The sequence below is a fragment of the Malaclemys terrapin genome, chromosome 4, assembly GCF_027887155.1.
Source record: "Malaclemys terrapin pileata isolate rMalTer1 chromosome 4, rMalTer1.hap1, whole genome shotgun sequence".
NCBI classification, from domain to species: domain Eukaryota; kingdom Metazoa; phylum Chordata; order Testudines; family Emydidae; genus Malaclemys; species Malaclemys terrapin.
Genome location: NC_071508.1, coordinates 47,415,961 through 47,440,941, shown reverse-complemented (window position 1 = coordinate 47,440,941; position 24,981 = coordinate 47,415,961). Strand labels below are relative to the sequence as shown.

At 47.9% G+C, this 24,981-nt stretch overlaps 1 protein-coding gene across 1 annotated transcript in view; it reads right to left on the bottom strand.

The window, feature by feature from the left end:
- Window positions 1-24,981, bottom strand: part of LOC128836127 (sodium/hydrogen exchanger 10-like) — a 239,766-nt gene that overhangs the window by 6,128 nt on the left and 208,657 nt on the right. Inside the window, exons 22-23 of the mRNA XM_054026143.1 lie at window positions 7,310-7,480; window positions 4,621-4,758 (exon numbers count right to left, since the gene is read on the bottom strand). Of these exons, the coding sequence (XP_053882118.1) occupies window positions 4,621-4,758; window positions 7,310-7,480 (309 nt within the window). The remainder of the gene's footprint in view (window positions 1-4,620; window positions 4,759-7,309; window positions 7,481-24,981) is intronic.

The window sequence follows — 24,981 nt, the reverse complement described above, 5'->3', positions numbered from 1 at the left end:
AGAGATTCTCCTTTAACCTAAGGAAGAGCTGGCAAGAGCGACACAATAATTTTCCTGCCTTTCAGTTTGAAAGTTTTACTTTTTCTTTTACTCCACATCTGAAAGTTGATCTGGAAGGCATAATTTTTGATTCGAGCCAGTCTTGCTGCAGGCTATCAGGCACAGAACATCAAAGGTATTTAGGCTCCTAATTTCCATCTGGGCATCAGTGCTAGCTTTACCAGATGCAGTGGGAGCAGGGTTCTCAAAAAAAAAAAAAATGCACACAGCAGCATGCAGAGGAAGCTAGCTTTTCCGTGCACATTTTTTTTTTTATACAAGCAGATAGTGAACTGATCCCAGCATAGCAAAAATGGTCTCAACATGGCTGGATAAATATCCAGAAGTTCACATTTCTATCTGAACTATCCAAATTTAGGGCGATCCCACCAACCTTCATTGTTCTCCATCTCTACATAGTCCAATCCCCTTCTTATAGAAAAGCCAGGAAATCGCTTCCCTTGGTAACTCCCCTTTCAAATCTATCTGGGGGTGTCTTTTTTGAACGGAAGGTCCACTGGCTTTCTAACCCGTTGCGGCCTCTGCGCAGGCACGTGCACACCCCCCCAAAACCCCAACCTTCTAGCCAGATGCTAGAAGGCTTATTCCATTCATTCTACAAACAGTACAGAAAAGTAGGAAATCATAATTTCAAAGAGTTTAATGCCAGAAGGAACCATTAGATCATCTCGTCCAATCTTCTGTATAACATGATAGAAGCTAGTAATTTTCACTCAGAGCCCCCATAGTATGCACAAAGACTTTTAATTAGACTAAAATATTTCAGTCCTCAGGAGATTAAATTGTGTCCGCAGGCAGAGAACAGCAGAGAGACCAAGCTGTCACCAATGCCAAAGGCTTGTGCAATGGCAGGGAATTGATTAGGCAGGATGAACCCAGCTACTCCCAGCAGGTGAATCAAATCACATGCTCTAAGGGAAATTCTGCCACAGCCCCAAATCTAGCAATCAATATGACTCTGTGCATATGAAGGAGACACACGAGCCAGGCATCTAGAAAAAGGATTCTCTGTATCACTTCATAGGACAGGTCCACCCTTAGCTGGTGTCCCATCTCCAGCTGTAACCAATCTCTGATGTTTCAGAGGAAGGTGGAAAATAGACTACCTATCCTGACTCCCTGCTCTGCAAGAGATGCGTCTGATGAAGTGGGCATTCACCCACGAAAGCTTATGCTCCAATATTTCTGTTAGTCTTAAAGGTGCCACAGGACCCTCTGTTGCTTTTTACCTTGTAGTTGGCTGTATTAAAATGCATTTGGTTGGACTGTGACCATTTAACTAGGTGATACAAAATGATCTGAAATAGAAACCTGTCTTCCCTTCACTACCCCACCAATCTGTTTATCCACAAACTTTACCAGCAAGATGTTTTATATCATTATTATCATGGTTGATACAAACATTAAATATCAAGAACTGATCCCTGGAGGGAATCCCACTGATATCTCCCCATTTGCAACTGAGATCTGACAGTGAGCCACTTTTCAATCTATCTAATGTAGGGGTTCCCAAACGGGGGGGGGTGTCAGACCCCCTCAGGGGGTTGCGAGGTTATTGCATGGGGGTGGGGGGGTCATAATAAATATATTAAATCATAGAATCATAGACCATCAGGGTTGGAAGGGACCTCAGGAGGTCATCTAGTCCAACCCCCTGCTCAAAGCAGGACCAATCCCCAACTATATCAAAAGTGTTTTTAATTTGTAAGGGGGCTGTCACACTCAGAGGCTTGCTATGTGAAAGGAGTCACCAGTACAAAAGTTTGAGAACCACTGATATAATGTGTACCCTGTTAATGCCACATAATGCAAGTCTTTTAAACAAAATGTCACATTGTATTAAGTCAGAGCTTCATAGATATTGAGGCCAGAAGGGACCATTGTAATCAATTAGTCAGACTTCCTGTACAACACAGGCCATAGAACTTCCTCAAAATAATTCAACGTTTCTTTTGTAATACATCTAATCTTGATTTAAAAATGGTCAGTGATGAAGAATCCACCATGAGCCTTGGAAAATTGTTCCAATGGTTAATAATGATCACCATTAAAAATGTAAAAAACGATCACCTTATTTCTGGTCTGAATTTGTTTAGCTTTAACTTCCAACCATTGGCTTGTGTTATATCTTTCTCTGCTAAATTGAAGAGCCCGTTATTAAACATTTGTTCCCCATATTGATATTTTAATCAAGTCACTTCTTAACCTTCTGTATGTTAAATTAAATAGCATCAGCTCTTTGAGTCTATCAATATAAGGCATGTTTTATAAGCCTTTAATCATTCCCTCCAACTCAAATGCCTTGGAGAAATCCTTGTCAACACAGTGCCTTTGTAATCTGAGTAGGGGGCGGAAAGCATAGGCCCTGACTTCCTGAGTTCCCAGGGGGTGCTTAACTCCCCTGCTCTGCCCGAGGCCCTGCCCCTTCCCCCAGGCTCCCATCCCCCCACCCTGCCTCTTCCTACCCCACTCTTTCCCCTCCTCCCCAGTGCTTCCTGCATGACGCTGAACAGCTGATTGGGGAGGCACTGGGAGGGAGGAGAGGAGCTGATCGGCAGGGCCTGCCGGTGGGTGGGAGGCACTGGGGGGAAGGGGGAGGAGCTGATCCACAGGGCTACCAGTAGGTAGGGTGAACAGATGTCCCGATTTTATCGGGACTGTCCCAATATTTGCTTGTTTGTCCCGCGTCCCGATCGATGTGTGGTCGGGACACTGGACAAACAAGCAATTTTGCCCTCCCTGGAGGGCTCTTGCCCCCCCCCGACTCCATCCCCTCCTTCCCCCATTGGCTCCCTCCCCAAATCCCCTCCCTGGCCCCGCCTCTTCCCCAAACATGTGGCATTCCTCCTCTCTCCCAGGCTTGTTGCTGTAATGGCGGCAAGCCTGGAGGGAGGGGGTGGTGGCCGGCTTCCAGTTCCTGCAGCTGGTGAGTAGGGGCACTGGGCGGGCAGGGGGGCTGCTCCCCCAGGAGGGCAACGGGGTGGCTCCACACCCCAGCAGGGGAGAGTGGCTCGGGGCCGCACGAGTGGCTATGTAAAGTTTATTGGCTTGGGGGGGACCCCGGCTGGTTCCTCACCCCTGTAGGGGGGTAGCGTCCACCCCTCCCCCCTCGTCCTAGCTCCTCAGCTGAGCCCCCCCGTTGCCCTCCTGGGGGAGCAGCCCCCTTGCCCGCCCGGTGCCCCTACTCACCAGCTCCAGGAACTGGAAGTAGGCCATCACCCGCTCCCTCCAGGCTTGTGCCGGCATTCCAGCTGCAAGCCTGGGAGGGAGGAGGAATGCCGCACAGCTGAGGAGCCAGGACAAGGGGAGAGGGGGGACTTGGTTCCTTACCTGGCCTGCGGCGGCCGGCGAGACATGCTGGCGCAGGGCGGGGACGCTACCGCCCTACAGGGCAGGGCGAGGAGCCAGCCGGGGTCCCCCCCCCAGCCGATAAACTTTACCTCGCCACTCACGCGGCCCTGAGCCGCTCTCCCCCGCCGCTGCCAGGATCCAGAGCCCCGCACCTCTAGCTCCTGCGGCTCGTTCCCCGCCGGGCAGAGGGACGTGAGGCATGTGCCAGGGGCCCTGGGGAGACGGGACTACGGCGCGGTCAGGGCCTGCTAATTCCCCCGGCACCTGCAAAACGGCCTTTTTTTTTTTTTGCTCCCACCCCTCCCCCTGCGTCCTGATATTTCCTGTCAGTGAGCACCCACTTTTTTTCCCCATGGACTGGAGCACCCACAGATTCGACGCCTATGGCGGGAAGCAACCTTCCATGAAACTATGCTGACTGGCCTTAATTAGAGGCTAAAAATATAATTCTTTGTTGACACAGTCCCGAATTAAACATTTCATTATTTTACTCAGGGTTGACATAAGTCGATAGTTCCCGGATCATCTCATTTACCTACTTAAATATTGGAATTATGCTGGCAGTCCTTTGGAATTTCCTGTTTTCTTATTAATAAATATATACTATAGATTATGTTTCATGTTTTCTATTTTACCTGTAACCTTATGTTTCCAAACCCTTATACTTGCTTTTATTTGAATTTCTATCTCAAGTTCTGTTAAATAAACATCAGTTTGATTTTATTATAGACTGAGATGAAACCTGTGAACCGGGGTGCACTGCTTCCTCAGAGTTAGTGGATTGGTGTACATGGTGGGTCTCTAGCATATAAGTACTAAGCACTTGAGTGTAACAAACTGGGGTGTGTAAATTGCTAGCCTGTATTGGGAAAGAGTGGAACTTGTGTTGCCAAGTAGCTGGTAGTTGGCAAGGGTTTCCCCTGGCAAGCACAGACAAAATTCCCTCCTGCTGTGAGAAGGTGGTAGCGATTCACCCCAGACAGCTCGGCTAACCCCGAAAAATGTCAAGCCCACGAACTCTCTTTGTACGGATCCCTGGACTACTAGAGAATCCTCCACTGGGTCTGGTGAGATGGGTGAGCTTCCTTTCGTGCAAAAGGGGGCAGCCTGACATGCAGAAGATCCTTCCTGCAGAATGCTCTGTGTAGCAGGATCGGACTCCAAATGAATATATGTTTGTCATTATTACAGCTACCGTAGATTATTTACCTGGCAAGCACGGTTTTCCTTGAAAATGTTACTAGTGATCTCACGAGCAAGTTTTAACCATATTTTATATTCCAAAGATGGGTATTGTAAAAACGCATTAAAAGCTTCAGACAAGTCGTCCATAGAAATAAAACACGTCTGAAATAAAACCACAATAAAATTAATTTCTACAACAGCACATCTCTTTTAAATGATTTAACAAAGAAATCATATTTTTAATTAATCAAACTAATTATTCAAACAAACTATGCACTTTTTAAGGCAGGTTCCTGGTGATCTGTACCTGTCTTTAGAGCACTAGTATACTAGTAGTGCTATAAAACTAATGAATAATAATAATTTACATAATTATAAGTTAATACAATCATGTATAATATGTTAATGCAATCCATTTGAACGAAAATTATGCTTTTCATTATTATATAGGGCATTACAGCAATGGATGCTTTACAAATGCATAATAATAACAAAAAGAGGAACCTTTTCAGATAAGCACTCTAAGACAGTTCCTGGTTTACTTTGATGATAATGAGAAATTTCAACAAAAAAGTGACATCACACCATTTTTATTGCTGTTAACTATAGATGAGGTCATAAATGTTTTCAATCACTGCATCCGATGAAGTGGGCTGTAGACCACGAAAGCTTATGCTCAAATAAATTTGTTAGTCTCTAAGGTGCCACAAGTACTCCTATTCTTTTTTCAATCACTTAGGTTCCAAAGACCTTTTAATGTTAAGTTTAAACTAAATGTCTTTGCAAAATTTAAAGTATTAGCTACCAGTTTGTGTTTGTATAGTGCCTAGAACAATTGTACTTTAGTGGCTGAAAGGGTTGGCTAAGGAATTCTACAACATTCATCAGATGAGACCTGGACTCCCTTTTCATAGCTGATAATTTGCCAAGCCTATAGCCATCCTGATAGAGGAAGACTTATTGCTAAATAACCAACATAGAGTTATCCAGAACAATGAGGCTACCTCAGAGGTTTTACAGGCTTCAGCAGCTGTTATCTCTTTCACTTGAGCAAAGACAACCAAAATTGCCTCTTTATCTGAAATAACCTTTCCGATCAGAAAATGGTACAGTCTGGGGGCACTGCTAGTATATATCACTATGCTGACTTATTTCACTCATTCAGTAGACAATATAGGAATTGGGAAATCATAACAATGTAGTTTACCCTAGCAGTTATCTCAAAAGTGGACTTCATATCATCAATCCACCTCAAGGAGGCATACTTTGAGTATACCACTAGTATCTGCACATAGGAAATGGGTTCATTTTGCCTACAATAGATACCACTTCCAGTACAAGTCAATACTCTTTGACCTGGTGTCCATTTGGGGGTATTCACAAACTGTGTTAACTACTGTAGATTACCTCAGACAGGAAGGAACACAAAATCAGCAACTCCTAAAGACCCCAGATAAAGCCTTAGATGTCTGTCAGGGTTCCCTCCCCACTCTGAACTCTGGGGTACAGACATGGGGACCCGCATGAAAGATCCCCTAAGCTTATTTCTACCAGCTTAGGTTAAAACTTCCCCAAGGCACAAATCCTTTTCTTGTCTTTGGACGGTATTGCTGCCACCACCAAGTGATTTAGACAAAAAATCCAGGAAAAAGGGCCATTTGGAGTCCCTGTTTCCCAAAAATATGCCCCAAAACCCCTTCACCCCCTTTCCTGCAGTGGCTTGAGAATAATATACTAACCAATTGGTTACAAAGTGAGCAAAGACCAAACCCCTGGGTTTTTAGGACACTGAAAACCAATCAGGTTCTTAAAAGAAGAATTTTATTTAAAAAAAAAGTAAAAGAACCACACCTGCAAAATCAGGATGGAAGGTAACTTTACAGGATAAATAAAAAGATTTAAAAAACAGAGGATTCCCCTCTAGGCTTAGTTTCAAAGTTAAAAAAAAAACAGGAAGAAAACTCCCTCTTAGCAGAGGGAAAATTCACAAGCTAAAACAAAAGCTAATCTAATGCATTTCCTTGCCTTTACTTACAATTTCTGTAATGTTAGATGTATCCTTTCAGGTATCTTTTCAAGAGATGGTTTACATGCTTGGTCTCTCTCTATATATATATCCAGAGAGGGAACAAACAAAGAGAGCACAAACAAAACCTCTCCCCCACCCCAATTTGAAAGTATCTTCTTTCCTTATTGGTCCTTTTGGTCAGGTGCCAACCAGGTTATTTGAGCTTCTTAACCCCTTACAGGTAAAGGGATTCCATACCTCTGGCCAGAAAGGATTTTATGTTACTGCATACATAAAGGTTGTTACCCTTCCCTTTATATTTATGACAATGTCCATGATGGAAATTATGGTATTCTCCATAGAAACCATTCTGTGGACACAATTTCACAGGGCCCTTTCTGAAACTTTCCCCTAACTTTGACCTATCCATGCCAGCAATTTTCACTATCACTGCATGTTGTATGCTTAATCTGTACAGTGATTTTAAAATGGTTTAATAATTATATATATAACTTAACCAGGTTAGAACATTTTGGCCTTTAATTCTTAAAGCTAGGGCCAAAATTTTCCAGCTTGATAGTCAATGGGAGCTATGGGCTATTTTGGTCTAAATCATTTCATTATAAATAGCAATGTAAAAATTTCTGATTTATTAAATAGAAGAACATTCTGATACAGATAAAGCTTAAAGTCCTATTCACTGACCTGAACAGCAGTTTTACAGATAACTGTATATTCCATTGCTTGTTTAGTTAGGCAGTTCAACTCTCCTATTATTGCTCCAATGACCAGGTAGTCAGTATATGGCACCGGTGTAGGATATCTCTGTTCATATATATCTTTATCAACTCCACAGTAGGGTCTGTAACCATAAAGCTGTTACATAATAAAAAAAAAAGACAAATAAAAATACATAGCTCAAAATGAAAAAAGTAATACAATGAAACAAAAGGAAGAGAGATCAGTCAGAAATTAAATATTAATTATAGCCTTTCACCAATAGTGAATTCCAAACATAAGTGAATATAACCAACACTTACATTGGTCCATAAATCCAGAAAAATATGACCTGGAAGGTCTGCTTAAATTTTTATTTTGCTCTGGAGTTATCAGAATGCAGATCAGCTTTTTTAACACTGCAATGTGCAGAGGTAGTCTCTAGAAAGGAATGCCCATTGGAGCTGTCATAAACATACAGCTAAGGGTAGCATAAAATCCCCCCTTTACTTGTAAAGGGTTAAGAAGCTCAAATAACCTGGTTGTCACCTGACCAAAAGGACCAATGAGGGGATAAGATGGTTTCAAATCTGTGGGGGAAGGTTTTCGTTTTGTCTCTGTTCTCTCCGGGTCAGCAAGGAACCAGTGCAGGGAAAATACATCTCCTAAAGACGTACCTGAACTAACCATCTAGGATTACAAATTGTAAGTAATAAGAAGGCAATGCCTTAGATTATCTTTTATTTTAGCTTGTGAGTTTTCCCTATGCTAAGTGGGAGGTTTATTCCTGTTTTTTGGTAACTTTGAAGTTTTGCCTAGAGGGGAATCCTGTGTTATAAATCTTATTACCCTGTAAAAGTACCTTCCATCCTGATTTTACAGAGGTGCTTCTTTTACTTTTTTCTTTATAATAAAGTTCTGTTTTTAAGAATCTGATTGGGTTTTTAGTGTCCTAAAAACCCAAGGTCTGGTCTGTGCTCACCTTGGTTACCTATTTGGTTGGTATATTATTCTCAAGCCTCCCCAGGAAAGGGCGTGAAGGGGCTTGGGAGGATATTTTGGGGAAATAGGAACTCCAAGTGGTCCTTTTCCTGAATCTTTGTCAAAGGGTACGTCTTCACTACCCGCCGTATCGGCGGGTAGCAATCGATTTATCCAGGATTGATATATCGTGGCTCGTTAAGACGCGATATATCGATCCCCGAACGCGCTCACCGTCGACTCCGGAACTCCACCATAGTGAGCGGCGGTAGCACAGTTGACGGGGGAGCCGCGGCCGTCGATCCCGCGCCGTGTGGACCCCAGGAAATTCGATCTAAGATATTTCGACTTCAGCTACGCTATTCATGTAGCTGAAGTTGCGTATCTTAGATCGATTTCCCCCCCCCCTAGTGTAGACCAGCCCCAACTCACTTGGTGGTGGCAGCATACCGTCCAAGAGCAAGGAAGAATTTGTGACTTGGGGAAGTTTTAAACCTAAGCTTGTGGAATATAAGCTTAGGGGGTCTTTCATGCGGATCCTCACATCTGTACCCCAGAGTTCAGAGTGGGGAAGGAACACTGACAGGAGCATTCAGCTCCCCTCCCCCAAGGCTCCAAGTGCTCAGAAAGTGAAGGTATAAAAATGGGTGGAGCACATCAACCTCCTAAATTCCTTCCACTGCCTCCACAAAATCTGTTAAATTACTAGGCTTCCAAGGAAGAAGAGAAAGTGGGCGGGGGAGTGTGAATGTGCAAAGTCCATCTCAAAGAACTCCAGTTACTGGTAAATAATCTCCATTCCTTCTTCAAGTTGCCTCTGCACATTCCCACTCCTAGACAGGTGAGATGAGGAACAGTTAAACAGTGATTCCAGTACTGCTTTGCCAAACTCTGCATCAGACTTTGAGGCCAGGTCAAGGGAATAATATTTTGTGAATGTATATGGAGAACTCCGAATGGCTATCCTATATATTTCTATAACAGAATGTGTCTAAGGCAACCCATAAATGTTGTCTTGGTCCAAGACCTAAGACCCTCTAGCAAAGACATGTTGGTTTTCTTATAAGATTCTTCAATGAAGAGTCTGAGCCATTTTAAAAGGTGCTGTGCATGGTAACTTAGCATTTGTATGTTACAAACAAGTTAGAATCTTTCCTGTGTTCTTTTGACCTCTTTGGAGATAACAGAAGGCAAAAGCTCTTCTCCTCTTGTGTGTGCAGTCTAGCCTAACCTAGATAAGAGAGAAATCTAAGCAAGAATATCAACAGATTAACTGATTGGCTCACATGGAAGTCAGTTATTACTTTAGGCAAAAACTTAGACTGAGGGCATACAAACAACTTTATCTTTGCGAAACACTGTGAAGGAAGGTCAGTCATAAGGGCCCATAGCTCTCACATACTCTTAGCTGATGTTATGGCTATAATAAAAACTGTTTTGATGGATAGAGAACATACAGAATATTTTCCCATGGGCTTGAAAGGAGTCCCTATTAATTGGGTGAGTACCAGAATACGATCTCAAATAGGAATCTGTTCTCTGATGGAAGGTCAAGTATTGATGTGATCCACAGAGTGGCTAAATCGTCTTTTGCTCTACTGGAACATGATGGGCAGAAATTGCGGCGAGATGTATTCTGACTGAAGAGATAGAGAAGCCTTGGGATTTTAGATATAATATATACTCAGTTGCGGATGGAGTAATAATGTCATCTGCTCATGAGGAGAACCTTCTCCTTTTACGTGTACAGGGCCGGCTCTGGCTTTTTTGCCACCCCAAGCACCCGGAGCGGCAAAGCAAAAAACAAAACAAAACTGCAGGGTGGCCGGAGCCAGGGTGCAGGGGGACTCCCTGTGCTGCAGATGTGCAGCGGAGTGCGTGCCCGGTCTAGCAGGGGGGAGGGGGAGGGAGCAGGGGGGAGAGAGAGAAGGATGGCGGCCAGGGCTTCAGCGGGGCGCTTGCCACGCGGCCCCTCCCACTGTGCCGCCTGCCGGGAGGGCTCTGCGCCGCTCCGGTTGGCTGGGAGGGAAGGACGCAGGCTGCCCTGCCAAGTTTGATGCTGGGCGCTCCCCTCCTCCGCACCGCTGCCTCCTACAGAGCGGATGGAGCAGCAAACCAAAAAGAAAATGAGAAAGAAAGGGCGGCCGGAATGCCGCCCCTTGGAATCTGCCGCCCCAAGCATGAGTTTGCTCGGCTGGTGCCTGGAGCCAGCCCTGATGTCAACCTAGCATGGGTATAAACAACAGCATAAATAATGGGGCACTACTTAGGCAAGTAGAGTAAAGACACATTAGAACCTTAGAATATATACCCTATATAGTTCTCTACATAACCAATGTTCACACTATTGATGTTCCCACTACTATTTTTAGCAGAGTAGTGTACCACTTCATCCCTGCCACTGGAGCCTCTCTATGCCACAGGGAAAGACTCCAGCAGGGAAAGACAGCAAGGAAAGGCTCTGGCAGTCCCCGCTGCCTCCCCCCTGCCAGAACCTTTCACTGTCATGGGTAGCTATACACCGCAGTGTTACAAGCCTGCTTTTTTTCACTGTGGCATATAGCTACATGTACCTTACACATCACCACCAGTTTAGACAAGACCTTTATTGAGGCCATTTTCCATGTAAAAACTACAAGGATCTTTTAGAGGAGCTACTGCTGATTTGTCTTCCCCACTAGCAAAATCGTACAGAGTAATTGCTGGTGGGCCCCCTCCCACACCAGGGAGTTCTTCAGAGCATCCAATAGGGAGAATCCAAATCTTTGCACTTCTATTTTAAGCTATATTTTAAGCACTATTCATGTTTGTTGACCTTTAAAGCCCTAAACGAGAGATGATTTAGGACATTTTTGCTATCAGTTTTCAGAATAGAAATTTCTAGAATCAGCAGCAGTGTGTTCTCTGTATCCTTGATTATGGAGCTCCCTTTCTCTAACTATCCACCAGAACCTGAATTTCATAACTTTCAGGGAATGGTGTCAGCATAGCTGACTACTGACATGAATGCAAGGCTCTGTTTTTCTCAGTAAGAGGTGGCCGACCTTTTGGCCACCCACATTAAGTACTTTATGTATTTATTTAATTTTAAGTAGTGTATGGTGGCAGATGCTATAGCAATTGACAATGAAAATAATAAAAATCAAATAAAAATCTGAGGAGATATAGATAAAAATGGGGTGGGAATAAAATAAAAATAATTATGCCTAATTTTTCCCCATGTTATCCAAATACATAATTGAGACAAGCGTTTACATCATGTCATTACTACTGAGAAATTTACAGAAGTGGTTATTTTAAATTAGAGAATACTGATTAGAAATCTGAATTCTTCTAAAAGCACTATACAACAAATGCACTATTCTAATAGAATCTTTTGCTCTTAAAGTGCTAAAATACACCGTTTACCTTTTCAAGACAGACGATATCTAATACACAACAGATATAAGGATTTTAATACTCCATAATGTTTCTTGCTTTTTCAGTACATACAAGGTTCATTTGATAATTGTTATTCAATTATAAAAGAAAACTAGTGAGCTAGCTGTCTGCCAGGCATATTTCTGCTTTTTTCTAGTTTATTTAATTTGCCTTATTAAATTATTTAGGGTAAATGGAGCCTGCGAATTTTCAGTAATAACTGAACTGTTAAGCTCTCACGAAATTAGAAGAAAATAAACAAAACACCCAGGGATGAGTATCCAAACAACAGGATAAATTACATTGAAAAATATAACATTCCATTTGCTTTATTTCTCATTTTAACATTTTTAGAGCATTTATAACTTTTGCTGAAAAATGAATGTACTTTATAAATTCCAGGCTAAAGCAAGAACTAAAACAATGTTGAAAATTAAGAAGTCCGTCGCTCAGAAGTCAGACAATACTGGCTTAAGGGTGAAAGTCAATGGAATTTAGACTCCTAAGTCACTTAGGCACTTACATTTTTTTTCACTAAATCTCCATCCCAATGATTGTTAAGATAGCCATCAAAATATGAGCCACATGTAAATCAGTGTAGTAATGACTTCCTGAATCTGCAAGCAGCCTGAAACAATAGCTCTGAGGTATGAATCAATCTTAGCCCTGTCAGTTCTGAAACCACATGATTATAATTTTAAATGCCAAGATTGGTAACTATTTTATTGCCAGTCAAAAAAAATGAAAGAAAGGAAAAGGTTGGTCATAGCACGGAATTCTGTGGTGGTGATTAGCAAAATAGTACTTTTTTTGTTTGACAACTGAGAAATTCAAAGCTATAGTTCTAGATCAAGACAAGCAGAAACGTATGACTTCTGCAAACCTGCTGATGGTATTTCTACTGTACTAGTAAACAGATTAACAAAAGCTGATAAAAGTATTCACTAGACTGGTAGTTCTAAACTCTCCAGTTACATATCCTGTCCCCAAACTATACAAACAAAACAAAACACACAAACAAAAACACTCCCCACAAATAAACCATTTGGCTGAAGATTCTCAGGTGCTGCATAGTGGAAGAAAACAGGGGTATATTAACATTAGCATAACTTTTGCTGTGATTGATAGAATAAGACTTAAGACATTTCTTACTGATAATTTCTCCTTCCATTAGCAGCTTCTCATCTCATTCATAATAATGGCTAATACGGCTCAGCTTTGGAATTCAGAGGCCATTCAGCATAGTTATTGCTGCAGGTTCCAGAAAAGACAGTTACCTTTTCCATAACTGGTGTTCTTCAAGATGTGTTGCTCATGTCTATTCCACAATATGTGTGTGTGCTTGCCACGTGCACCGGTGCCAGAAGTTTTCCCCCTAGCAGTACTCATAGGGGGGGGGCGCCCCCCGCGACCCCTGGAGTGGCACCTGCCTGGCGTGGTATAAGGGGAGCTGCGCGCTCCCCCCACCTTCTTGCCAGACAACTCTGACAGAGGGAAAGGAGGGTGGGATATGGAATAGACATGAGCAACACATCTCGATGAACACCACTTACGGAAAAGGTAACTGTCTTTTCTTCTTCGAGTGATTGCTCATGTGTATTCCACAATAGGTGATTCCAAGTTATATCTGTTGGAGGTGGTAGGAGTTCACAAGTTTCCAGGATGGAGGACAGTCCTGCCAAACCCAGCGTCATCCCTGGTTTGGGGGACGATCGCATAGTGCGAGGTGAACATGTGAACCGAAGACCACGTGGCGGCCCTACAAATATCCTGGATGGGGACGTGGGCCATGAAGGCAGCCGACGAGGCCTGCGCCCGAGTCGAGTGTGCCCTAACAATGGGCAGTGGGGGAACACCCACCAGTTCATAACAGGAACGGATGCACAAAGTGATCCAATTGGACAGCCTCTCAGTGGAAATCGGCTGGCCCCTCAGGCGCTCAGCTGAGGCAACGAACAGTTGCAAGGACTCTCTGAACAGCTTAGTCCAGTAGAGGTAGAAAGCCAGAGCCCGCCGCATATTGAGTGTGTGGAGAGGGCGCTCCTCACTGGACGCGTGAGGCTTGGGGCAGAGGACTGGTAGAAAAATGTCCTGACCCATGTGGTAGGCGGAGACCACCGTCGGGAGGAACGAGGGGTGTGGGCAGAGCTGGACCTTGTCCTTATGAAAGACCGTGTATGGTGGCTCGGAGGTCAGGGCCCTGAGCTCCGAAACCCGCCTGGCCATTCTGATTGCAACCAGGAAGGCCACCTTCCACGAGAGGTGAGACCAGGAGCACGTGGCAGAGGTTAAAATGGGGGCCCTGTGAGACAAGCCAACAGCAGGTTTAGGTCCCACTGTGGGACTGGGGTTCTAGAAAATGGAAAAAGATGGTCCAAACCCTTAAGGAACCAGCCAGTCATAGCATGGGAAAATACTGTGTGCCCTTGCGCTGGTGGATGGAAGGCTGATATGGCTGCCAGGTGCACCCTGTCTGACGAGGGCGCCACGCCCTGGGTCCTCAGGTGGAGGAGGTAATCAAGGATAAGCTGGATCGGGGTGGTCACTGGGGAGACGCCCTGGTCCGTCAGCCACCTAGAAAATCAGAACCACTTTGCCAAATAAGCGCGTCGAGTGGAGGGCCGTCTACTTTCGAGGAGGACATGCTGAACCTGGTCCAAGCACGTCCGTTCCTCTCCACCTAACCACTGAGCAGCCATGCCGTGAGGTGAAGAGCCACTAGGTTTGGGTGGAGGGGGCAGTCCTGGTCCTGAGAGAGCAGGTCTGGGCAGAACGGCTACGGCCATGGCGGAGCTACCGCCAGGTCCGTGAGGGTCCTGTACCAATGCTGCCTGGGCCACGCTGGAGCAATCAGGAGGACCCGGGCCTTGTTCAACTTTATCTTCTCCAGAACCCTGCTGATTAGGGAGAATGGGAGAAAGGAGTAGAGAAGCTGGCCTGACGGGAGAAAGGCATCAGAGATAGCGCCTCTTCCCAGGCCCCCCCAGAGCAGAACCAGGGGCATCACCGGTTCTGCCAAGTCGCAAATAGGTCCACCTGGGGAGTTCCCCACCTTTGGAAGAGCTGGTGGGCCACTTCTGGGTGGAGGGACCACTTGTGTTGCGAAGAAAAGTACCTGCTCAGGCGATCCGCCCTCTCATTCCGGGTGCTTGGTAGGTGGAAGGTGATGTCATGGGCTATCCAGAAGTCCCACAGCCTGGGGGCTTCATCGCAGAGGATTGGGCCCCGCCTTGCCTGTTGATATAGAATATCGAGGCCGTGTTGTCCTTGAGGACCCTATCTTGCCCTCTAGGTGTGAATGGAAGGCCATACACGCCAGCCGCACTGCCCTGAGCTCCTTGACATTTATACGTAGGGTCAGGTCTTGAGCAGACTACAGACCTTGGGTCTGAAAGTTCCCCACGTGGGCCCCCCAACCCAGGTCCGACGCATTGGACACCAGCTCCAACGACGGGCCCTGTCCCTGAACGGGACCCCTTGGAGCATGTTATTTGGGGCGGACCACCACCGTAGGGAGGCGATCACAGAGTCCGGCATGGTGAGGACCTTGTCCATCCTGTCCATGGCCTCGGAGAATTTCAAGGCCAACCAGAGCTGGAGGGGCCTCATCCTGAGTCTGGCGTGATGGACCACATATGTGCATGCCGACATGTGACCCAAGAGTTGCAGGCAAACCCTGGCTGTTGTCACTGGGAACCTTGTGACTGAGTCTATGAGACCTTTCAGGGTCTCGAACCTGTCTGGCGGGAGAGAGGCCCTGGCTGATTCTGCGTCCAGAAGGCACCCCGATAAACTCTATGCGTTGGACTGAGACTAATGTGGACTTGGTGTTGTTTACCAACAGGCCCAAGACGATGCACATGGACAGGAGGAGTGCCATGTGATCCCTCGCCCACGACCAGGAGGTGCCCTTGACAAGTCAATTGTCCAGATAGGGGAATATCTGGACCTCCCGCCGTCTGAGATAGGCTGCTACCACCAACATGCATTTTGTCAACACCTTGCAGGCAGTGGACAGACCAAACAGAAGGACTGTGAATTGGTAATGATTCTGTCCCACCACGAAACAGAGGAAGCGTCTGTGTCCCTCAAATATGTGGACGTGGAAGTACACGTCCTGTAGATCGAGGGCAGCATACCAGTCCCCGGGATCTAGGGAGGGGATGATGGAGGCCAGGGAGACCATGCGGAACTTGAGCTTCACCATGTACTGGTTCAGACCTCGGAGGTTCAGGATGGGCCTGAGCCCCCCTTTGGCCTTCAGGATAAGGAAATAACGGGAGTAATACCCCTTGCCCATGAACTCCCCGGGCACTGCCTGTATCGCTCCTAATCTTAGGAGCCACCCCACCTCCTGCTTGAGCAGAGCTTCATGTGAGGGGTCCCTAAGAAGAATGGGGGTGGGGGGTGGTTGGGTGGGGAGGAAGTAAACTGGAGGGTGTAACCCCGGGAAATGGTGTTGAGGACCCATTGGTCCGAGTTTAGCTGAGACCATTCCGGGAGGAAAGCACACAACCGGTTGGAGAAGGGAAGCTTTATTGGGGGTGGATCCCTGATGAGGACTGGCAGGGTGCCCCCGAGCGTCCCATCAAAAATGCCTTTTCCCCGCCTGCTTGCCCTTGGAGGACCTAGGCTGAGGGGCAGGCTGAGACCGCCTCTAAGGGCGTCTCTATAGTTCCGCTACTTCTTATGGGTGGCCTCATACTTCAGAAGGGCAGCCTGGGCGGGAGTCTGCCACAGCTTGAATTTAGGTTTTGCCGGAGCCGGGACGTAGAGGCCCAGAGTCTGGAGGGTCGTGCGGGAGTCTTTCATGCCACGTAGCCTTGAATCTGTTTCCTCTCCAAACAGAACTTTCCCGTTAAATGGAAGATCCTGCATGGAAGACTGCGCCTCACTGGACAGGCCAGAGGGTAGGAACCATGACACCAGTCTCATGGACACCGCGGAGGCCACTGATCATGCGGCCGTGTCTGCGGCATCCAAGGCTGCCTGCAGGGACACCCTAGCAGCCGCTGTCGCTTCCTCCACTAGCGCCTTAAACTCCTTCCTATCGCGCTCCTGGAGGGAGCCCTCAAACTTAGTCAGGGGGCCCCACAGATTGAATTCGTACCAGCCTAGGAGAGCCTGATGGTTTGCCACTCATAACTGGAAGCTCAAAGATGAATAATTTTTTCTTCTTGCGGGACATAGGGGGGAGGGGCTGCAATCGCCTCCTCCGGGCGGGGTGAAGAGGCCGGCGCGGTGCTCTGGGTGTCGGCCGGCACCGGAGGGTCCACCACCTGGTCGGACTCCGGGCACGGTGCTGAGGATGTACGTCCTACTGCCTCCTTCCTCAGGAATCTGGAAAGGGAGGCCCACTGGGGGCTGCGCTGGCGGCCACGGTGCCCACTGGTACCATTCAGCTGGCCATGATGCTCAGTGCCACTGCACCTGCGATGGCACTGGTGGGACCGGCTGTCCGGGCTGGCTAGCCTGGCCCATCGAGGGACGGCTATGGATGGAGAGCGGGCTGGCATAAGATCTGCTGCTGTCTCTGGACCGGGAGGAGCAGCAGTGCTAGGATCTACGATGGCCACAGGACCGCGATCTCAACGTGGAGGACTGGTACGGAGGACGGTAATAGCTGCTCCGCGAACAGCCTCAACAGGCAGACCCGTGACGGCGAGACGCCGGTGATCAACGCCCGGGGCTGCGATGGCTTGGCAGAGACTCGGAGCGGGAGTCTGAGTGGGAACTGCGTCAACGATCATGTCATGACCGACTGTGGTACCCTCTCAGAGACAAGGATCAATGGTGATGCCCGCCATGGTCCGGTCGATATTCGCTCCTTGAGGTCGAGTGGTGCCACGAGTCCTGGACAGACGGAACTCAGCCAGCCAGTCTGGTCGGCGTCGAGGGCGATCCAACTGGACTCTGCCCCGAGCGGTTGCTGGGCAGTGTTTGGCGTCGGGAACGTTCCCTCGACTGAGACTGGTACCAGGCTGGAGGCGGCTGCGGGAATCCCAGCGGCGGCTTGCCTATGGAGCGCGGGGCCGACATTGGCGGCGTTCCAGGCACCAGTATGGACATGACGTCCCGGGCCGCCTGGAGGGCTTCAGGCGTGGAAGGCATCTAGATATCAGGAGAGGCCTGTTCCGAAGGGGCTGGGCTACTCCGCTCAGCTTGAGTCAGAGGCCTGGGGCCCAGTGGGGATCGAGGACTGCCCAACATGGAACTAGACTCTGTCCCAGATTTCCATCTGTGCCGCTGCGAGACGGAGTCTTCTTGGCCCTCTTGGCGTGCCCTGTCGACGAGGAGTGGTGCCGACTGGTTGATGGTACCGGAGGGTCGCCGCATACCAACGCCGCGGTGTCAGATACCGGTTCGGAGCAGCGTGCCGGGGTCGGGGTCGGGGTCAGCGCCGACTCCATCAGGATGGCCCAGAGCCTAATGTCCCTTTCTCTTTTGGTCCAAGGCTTAAACGACTTGCAAATCTTGCACCTTTCACTGATATGGGTTTCTCCCAAACAGGCAAACAGTCTGCATGCAGGTCGCTCTTTGGCAAAGAACGCCTGCAAGAGCTGCACAACTTAAACCCCGGGGCGTGGGGCATGCCCCGGCACGGGCTCACTGACTAACTAAACAGCTAACTAACTACAGGTACGAACGTTGAACGAACGAACAGTTCTGGGGACAAGCTACAGCAAAACTGGAGCAGAGCAGTTCCGACGCACCTTCACTGACGGCAAGAAGGAACTGAGGGTGAGGGAAGCGCGCAGCTTCACTTATACCGCGCCAGGCAGGGGGCGCTCCCCCCAACGGGTACTGCTAGGGAAAAAACTTCCAGAACAGGTGCATGTGGCAAGCACGCACACCTATTGTGGAATACACATGAGCAATCACTCGAAGAAGAACTAAGCCCATGCCCTTTACCTCAGGACACCAGAAGCCATCTTTCAAAGCTGCAGAAACATTCCAGCATCCAGAAGCCTTAATCAGCCTTAAGACAACAAGTTGAAATTATATTAACTAATCTTGAGTCTATTATGTGTCTAAGTTCCCTTTAGAGAAAAATTTCTATTTGTTACAAATAGTATTCCAGTCATTTACCAAACTACTAGTTTGGGTTGAATGAGGAGAGAAGCTGCTAACAGAAAGAAAATTATTAGGTACGAAATTTCACATTCTTCTGCACAGGGTCTCTCCTAATTCATAATAAATAGGAAGTAGTGAGCAATGAATCACAGATGTAAGGGGGAAGGGATAAGCAGAATTTTAAATTATTATTTTTACACTAGAATAGGCAGAAGTACTAGTCCCCCCACCCACAGCAAACAAAAGCTTTGTAACATAAGGAATAATGTGGGAACCAACCCAGTAACATCTTCTTACCAAAGTATGCCTCTGTAGAAGAATGGAAATCTATTCTGCAAATCTTCCTCAAACAAAGCTCTGAGACTTTCTTCCTACAATGTCACTAGGACCCTGAGAGCCTTGTTTCCATCGATGAATGGTTTCCCAGATGCCTAGCACGCCAACTAGTGCTGGATTTTAACATAGGGTTACCATACGTCCGTTTTTTCCCGGACATGTCCGGCTTTTTGGGCTCCAAATCCCCGTCCGGGGGGAAATCGCAAAAAGCCGGATATGTCCGGGAAAATCGGGACATGGGGGCCGGCGGTGCCGGGCTGGGTCGGGGGCTCGGAAGCCGGCAGTCGGCCGCGCCGGGGGCTCGGGGGCCGGCGGGGCCGGGGGCTCGGGAGCCGGCGGTCGGCTGGGCTGGGGGCTCGGGGGCTCGGGGCCGGCGGCTCGGGAGCTGGCGGTAGGCGGGGCCGGGCCGGGGGCTCGGGGGCCGGCGGTCGGCGGGGCCGGGCCGGGGGCTCGGGGCTGGCCGGGCTGGGCCGGGGGCTTGGGGGCCGGCGGTGCCGGGAGCCGGCGGGGCCGGGTCCTCAGGGGCCGGCGGGGCCGGGCCGGGGGCTCGGGAGCCGGGCCGGCGGGGCCTGGCCGGGGGCACTCGGCCGGGGGCCCGGGGGCTGGCGGTGCTGGGCGGGCCGGGGGTGCTTGGCCGGGGACCAGCAGTGCTGGGCAGGCTGACCCAGGCTGGAGACGCCGGGGGGGGGGCCAGACTGGGCCGCGTCTCCTCCCCCCACACTCCCCTTACCTGCTTCAGGCTTCCCGCGAATCAAATATTCGCGGGAAGCAGGGGAGGGGGCGGAGTTGGGGTGGGGACTTTGGGGAAGGGGCGGAGTTGGGGGCGGGGCCCCATGGAGTGTCCTCCTTTTGGAGGCTTAAAATATGGTAACCCTATTTAACATCTTGCCTGCAGCAACTTTGAGGCCCTAAGGCTCTTGCATTTTGAAGTGAACAAGATGAACAGGATGCGACTGGCATGTGTACATCGTATGCCTGAGATCAGAGCTGAGTGAAATTCAAAGTGAGGATCATACCCCTAGATTATGCACCATTTGCTTGCCACCAAGTAGGTTTTCTTTCTAAGTTTAGGGAATGTTTTTGATCTGAGTGGCCACAGTTGAGGCTTTGAAATTTCTCCAAAAAGTTTCTTCATTCTTATGCTCTTTAGGATCTTTTGCTATAAAATCCTCTTTTAAAGGTGTGACTATGTCTTTTACATATTTAGCTACTACTGCATGAACTTTAGGTTTCCAAAACTTATGACATTTCCTTATACTTTTAATTATAACATTTTAGTTTAACAATGAGTTTTAATCAGAAGTTTTGATTCAGAACTTATGAAGGCTTCAAAACCTGAAGAATATGGAAATCTAATATTTCATTTTACTTGAAGGGGAGACAAATTAATCATTATTATGGTTAATGAGTTCCATGCAATCCACTGGCTTCTTGTCATAGGAGAGTTGTGCAGGTTTTGGGGTTTTTTGGTGGTGTGTACCTATGGTCCCTTAAAGGAGATAACATGCTACTCAGCCTAGTCTGGGGACCATTCAACTGAAGTAGGATACTGGGACAAATACCCTGATTGTGAGAATAGCTTGATAGCCCCAAGAGCTTGAAAGAACTCCTGTCTGCCATTCTGGTCCAGGCTGGCTAGAAGAGAAAGTTACTCACCTTGCAGTAACTGAGGTTCTTTGAGATTTGTGTCCCTGTGGGTGCTCCACTCCGGGTGATGGTAGCAGTCAGTAGCAGTGCCTGGTCGGGATGCACGCGCTCAGTTGCTGTCTCGCGGTCTTGTTAGAGTCTGCCTGAGTGCGCGCGTCCTGCGCCCCCCTCAGTTCCTTCTCTACCATGGAGAAGTCAGTATAGAACTCCAAAGTAGAGGGGAGGAGGGTGGAGAGTGGAAAACCCACAGGGACACACATCTCGAAGAACCTCAGTTACTGCAAGGTGAGTAACTTTCTCTTCTTCTTCAAGTGCTGTCCCTGTGGGTGTTCCACTCCAGGTGAATGTGAAGCAGTACCCACTAAGGCTGGTGGGACTTTGGAGTTGCGGCAGAGTACTGTAGACAGTACTGTATAGACTACTATCATGTCTGCTGTGGTATCCTGTGTGATAGCATAGTGTTTAGTAAATGTGTGTTCAGATGTCCATGTGGCCACCTTACAGATATCAGGAATGGGTACATTATGGAGGAAAGCAACGGATGTTGACATGGCTCGAGTAGAATGAGTTCTGATGCCTTCGGGCAGTTGAGCATTTTGAATGCAATAACAGGATCTGATGCAGTCAGAGATTCACTTGGAATGTCGTTGTTTAGAAAGTGCTGCACCCTTTGATCGCTCGGTAGTGGAGACAAATAAGTGGGAGGAGTTACGAAATGGTTTAGTCCTGTCTAAATAGAAGGCCAGTGCTCATCTGACATCGAGAGTGTGCAGCGTTGCCTCGTGTGGAGTCTCGTGAGGTTTGGGATAGAATGTAGGTAAGTATATTGGTTGGTTAAGGTGGAAGGTTGATACTACCTTAGGGAGAAATTTAGGGTTGGGTTACAGGGTAACTTTGTCTTTGGAGAAGGTTGTGTAGGGAGGGTAGGCCATCAGGGCACTGATTTCTTCTACCCTCCTTGCTGATGTTATGGCAACCAAGAAAGCTACCTTCATGGACGTATGAAGAAGAGATGAAGTAGCTAAGGGCTCGAATGGAGGTTTCATAAGACCGCAAAGAACGAGATTGAGATTCCATACAGTAAAAGTTTTATGGTGGGGTGGGCAAAGAGTGAATATTCGTCTAATGAATCATGGAACATAGTAAGGGCCGTTAGGTGTACCCTGATGGAGCTGAGCGAGAGTCTGTCCTGTTTTAGTTTCAGGAGGTAGCCTACGATGTTAGGAAGGGTCATGATATGGGGTGATAAATGTTTGTTTGAATACCACAGGGAAAACCGCTTCCACTTCTGCAGGTAAGTTTTACAAGTGGAGTCTTTTCTACTATTCAGGACAACATATCAGACTTGCTCAGAACAGGCTAATTTGTGGGTCTGGAACCATGAAGGAACCATGCTGTCAGGTGGAGTTTCTGGAGCTGGGGGTGAAGAATTCGTCCGTTGTCCTGGGAAAGGCGATCTGGTCTGTTGGGGACAGTCCATGGAGGACGAGAGGATATATGGAGCAGGTAAGGATACCATGTCTGTCTCAGCCAGGCTGGGGCAATGAGTATGACCCGGGCCTTGTTGTCTCTGATCTTGCGTAGGACCCCGTGTATCAGAGGGATCGGTAGAAAGGCATACAGGAGAGAGTTGTTCCACGGGATGAGGAATGCGTCTCCTAGGGATGCAGTCCTGAATCCCGCTCTGGAGCAAAAGAGGTGACATTTGCGATTCTGGGTTGTGACAAAGAGGTCTATTGACGGGCTGCCCCATTGGGAGAAGAGCTACTGTAGTATCGTGGGGTGCAATTCCCACTTGTGGTCTTTGGAGAAGTGTCTGCTGAGTGTATTGGCGATAGTGTTGTGACAGTGGGTAGGTACGACGCAACAATTTGTATGTGGTGCTGTATGCATCAATTCCATAATCGGATGGCTTCCATGCATAGGGAGCGCGATCGTGCTCCCCCTTGTCTGTTGATGTAAAACATACACACTATATTGTCCGTTAGGACCTGGATAGATTTGTTCTTTATGAGGGGAAGAAAGTGGAGGCAGGCTTGTCTCACAGCTCTGAGCTCTAGGAGGTTTATGGGTAGACGCGTCTCTGGCCTTGCACCGTGTGTCCCCCCAGATGCGCTCCCCAACTGATCAGGGAAGCGTCCATGGTGAGCATGAGCATGGGGGATTATTGTTGAAAGGGAACACCTATGCAAAGGTTCTCTGGTCTTGTCCACCATTGGAGGGAAGCTAGTACATTCGCTGGAGGAGTCAGCAGCGTGCAGAGACTGTGCCTGCTGAGTTTGTAATTTGAGTTGAGCCAACCCTGAAGACATGTCATGTGCAGCCTGGTGTACTTGACTACGAAGGTGGTGGCTGCCATGTGTCCAAGGAGCTGTAGGCAAATTCTTGCCTGTATCCTGGGATGAACAGAGAGCGTATGTATGAGGTGTAAGATAGTGAGGAATCTGTTGTCTGGTTTGAACTGAGTCCATGAATTTGATCTGCTGTGTAGGTGTCAGGGTGGATTTTTGGACATTTATTTGTAGGCCCAAGCTGTGGAAGAGTGAGATGGTGAAATAGGTAACTTGAAGCGTCTCGTCGTATGAGTTGCCCTTGATGAGGCAATCGTCTAGGTAGGGGAAAAGTATGATCCCGTGTCTGCGTAGGTGGGCCACGACTACGGCTAGGGTTTTGGAGAATACTCTCAGTGCTGTGGAGAGTCCAAAAGGGAGTACCCTGTATTGGAAATGGTTGTGTCCGACTGTGAAGTGTAGGGGGCCGGACGAATAGATATGTGAAAATAGGCATCATGTAGGTCGAGTGCTGTGAACCAGTCACCTTGTTCCAGCGCAGGTATTATTGTGCCCAGTGTGACCATCTTGAATTTTTGTACTCTTATGAATTTGTTCAGTCGGTGTAGGTCTAGTATAGGCCTTCCTCCCCTTGTCTTTTTCTGGGTCAGAAAGTAGTGGGAGTAGAACCCTTTTCCTCAATGTCATGTCGGCACGGGTTCCACTGCACCTATCTGTAGAAGGTGATCCACTTCTACGCATGAGAGGGGTCCCTGAAGAGGGAAGGGGAAAAGGGAAGGGTAGGAGGGTGGGATATAAAAGGGATGGAGTAGCCAGACTGAACTATTTCTAGGACCCAACAGTCCTGTATAATCTGCTGCCAGCCATGGTGGAAAGCCTGGAGGCAGTGGCCAAATGGGCAAGTAGGCGGTGGAGTCAAGGAGTGGTCCTGAAGACCCTCGATCAACGGTTCAAATGTGTTGTTTATTTCCGGGTGGATGGGAAGTAGCTGTTCGCGCTACTTGCGCTAAGGTGATTCCTAGGCACGTCTTAGGGTCTGTTCTGAGACCGGTGATACTGTTGTGTATGTGGCCTGTGGTAAGATTGATACCGTTGTCGCCTGGGAATTAATGGGTAAATGCCCAGGGTGCGTAGGGTTGTTCTAGAGTCTTTCATGGTGTGAAGGACCTCGTCTGTTATTTTGGAAAAAAGTTTGTCTTTCTCAAAGGGGAGGTCCTCCACTTTGGTCTGCAGGTCTTTTGGGATACCTGATGCAGAGAGCGAGGAAGCTCTGCACATAACCACAGCAGTTGCAGTAGTATGGGCAGCAGTATCGGCCACGTCTAGAGATGCTTGTAAGGCCATTCTGGAAACAAATTGGCCTTCGACAAGGACTGACTTAAAGTCTGCTCTCCTGTCCTCTGGAATATGGGAAGTAAAGTCAAAGAGTTTATTGTAGTTATCAAAGTCATAGCTTGCAAGTAGGGCGCAGTAGTTTGCAATTCTCAATTGCAGAGTGGAGGAGGTATAAACCTTATGGCCCAAGGTGTCAAGACGTTTGAGGTCCTTGTCTTGTGGGGCGGACCAGTAGTGTGGCTGTTTTGTCCTGTGAGTCGCTGCATCCACTACAAGAGAATTCGGTTGTGGGTGAGAGAATAAAAAGTCTCCGACCTTAGCAAGAACATAATATTTGTGTTCAGCCTTTTTGCAAGTTGGTAAGATAGAGGCTGGAGTCTGCCAGAGAGTGTCAGCTGGTTCTAGGAGTGCATCATTTATGGGAAGCACAATCTTTGAGAGCGCAGAGGGTTGAAGGATTTTGAGGAGTTTGTGTTTTGTCTCCCGGACGTCTTCTAAAGGGATGTCTTGGCTGAGTGCCACCCTCTTGAAAAGTTCCTGGAACTGTTTCAGGTCATTCACATTCTGTGAAGGCGG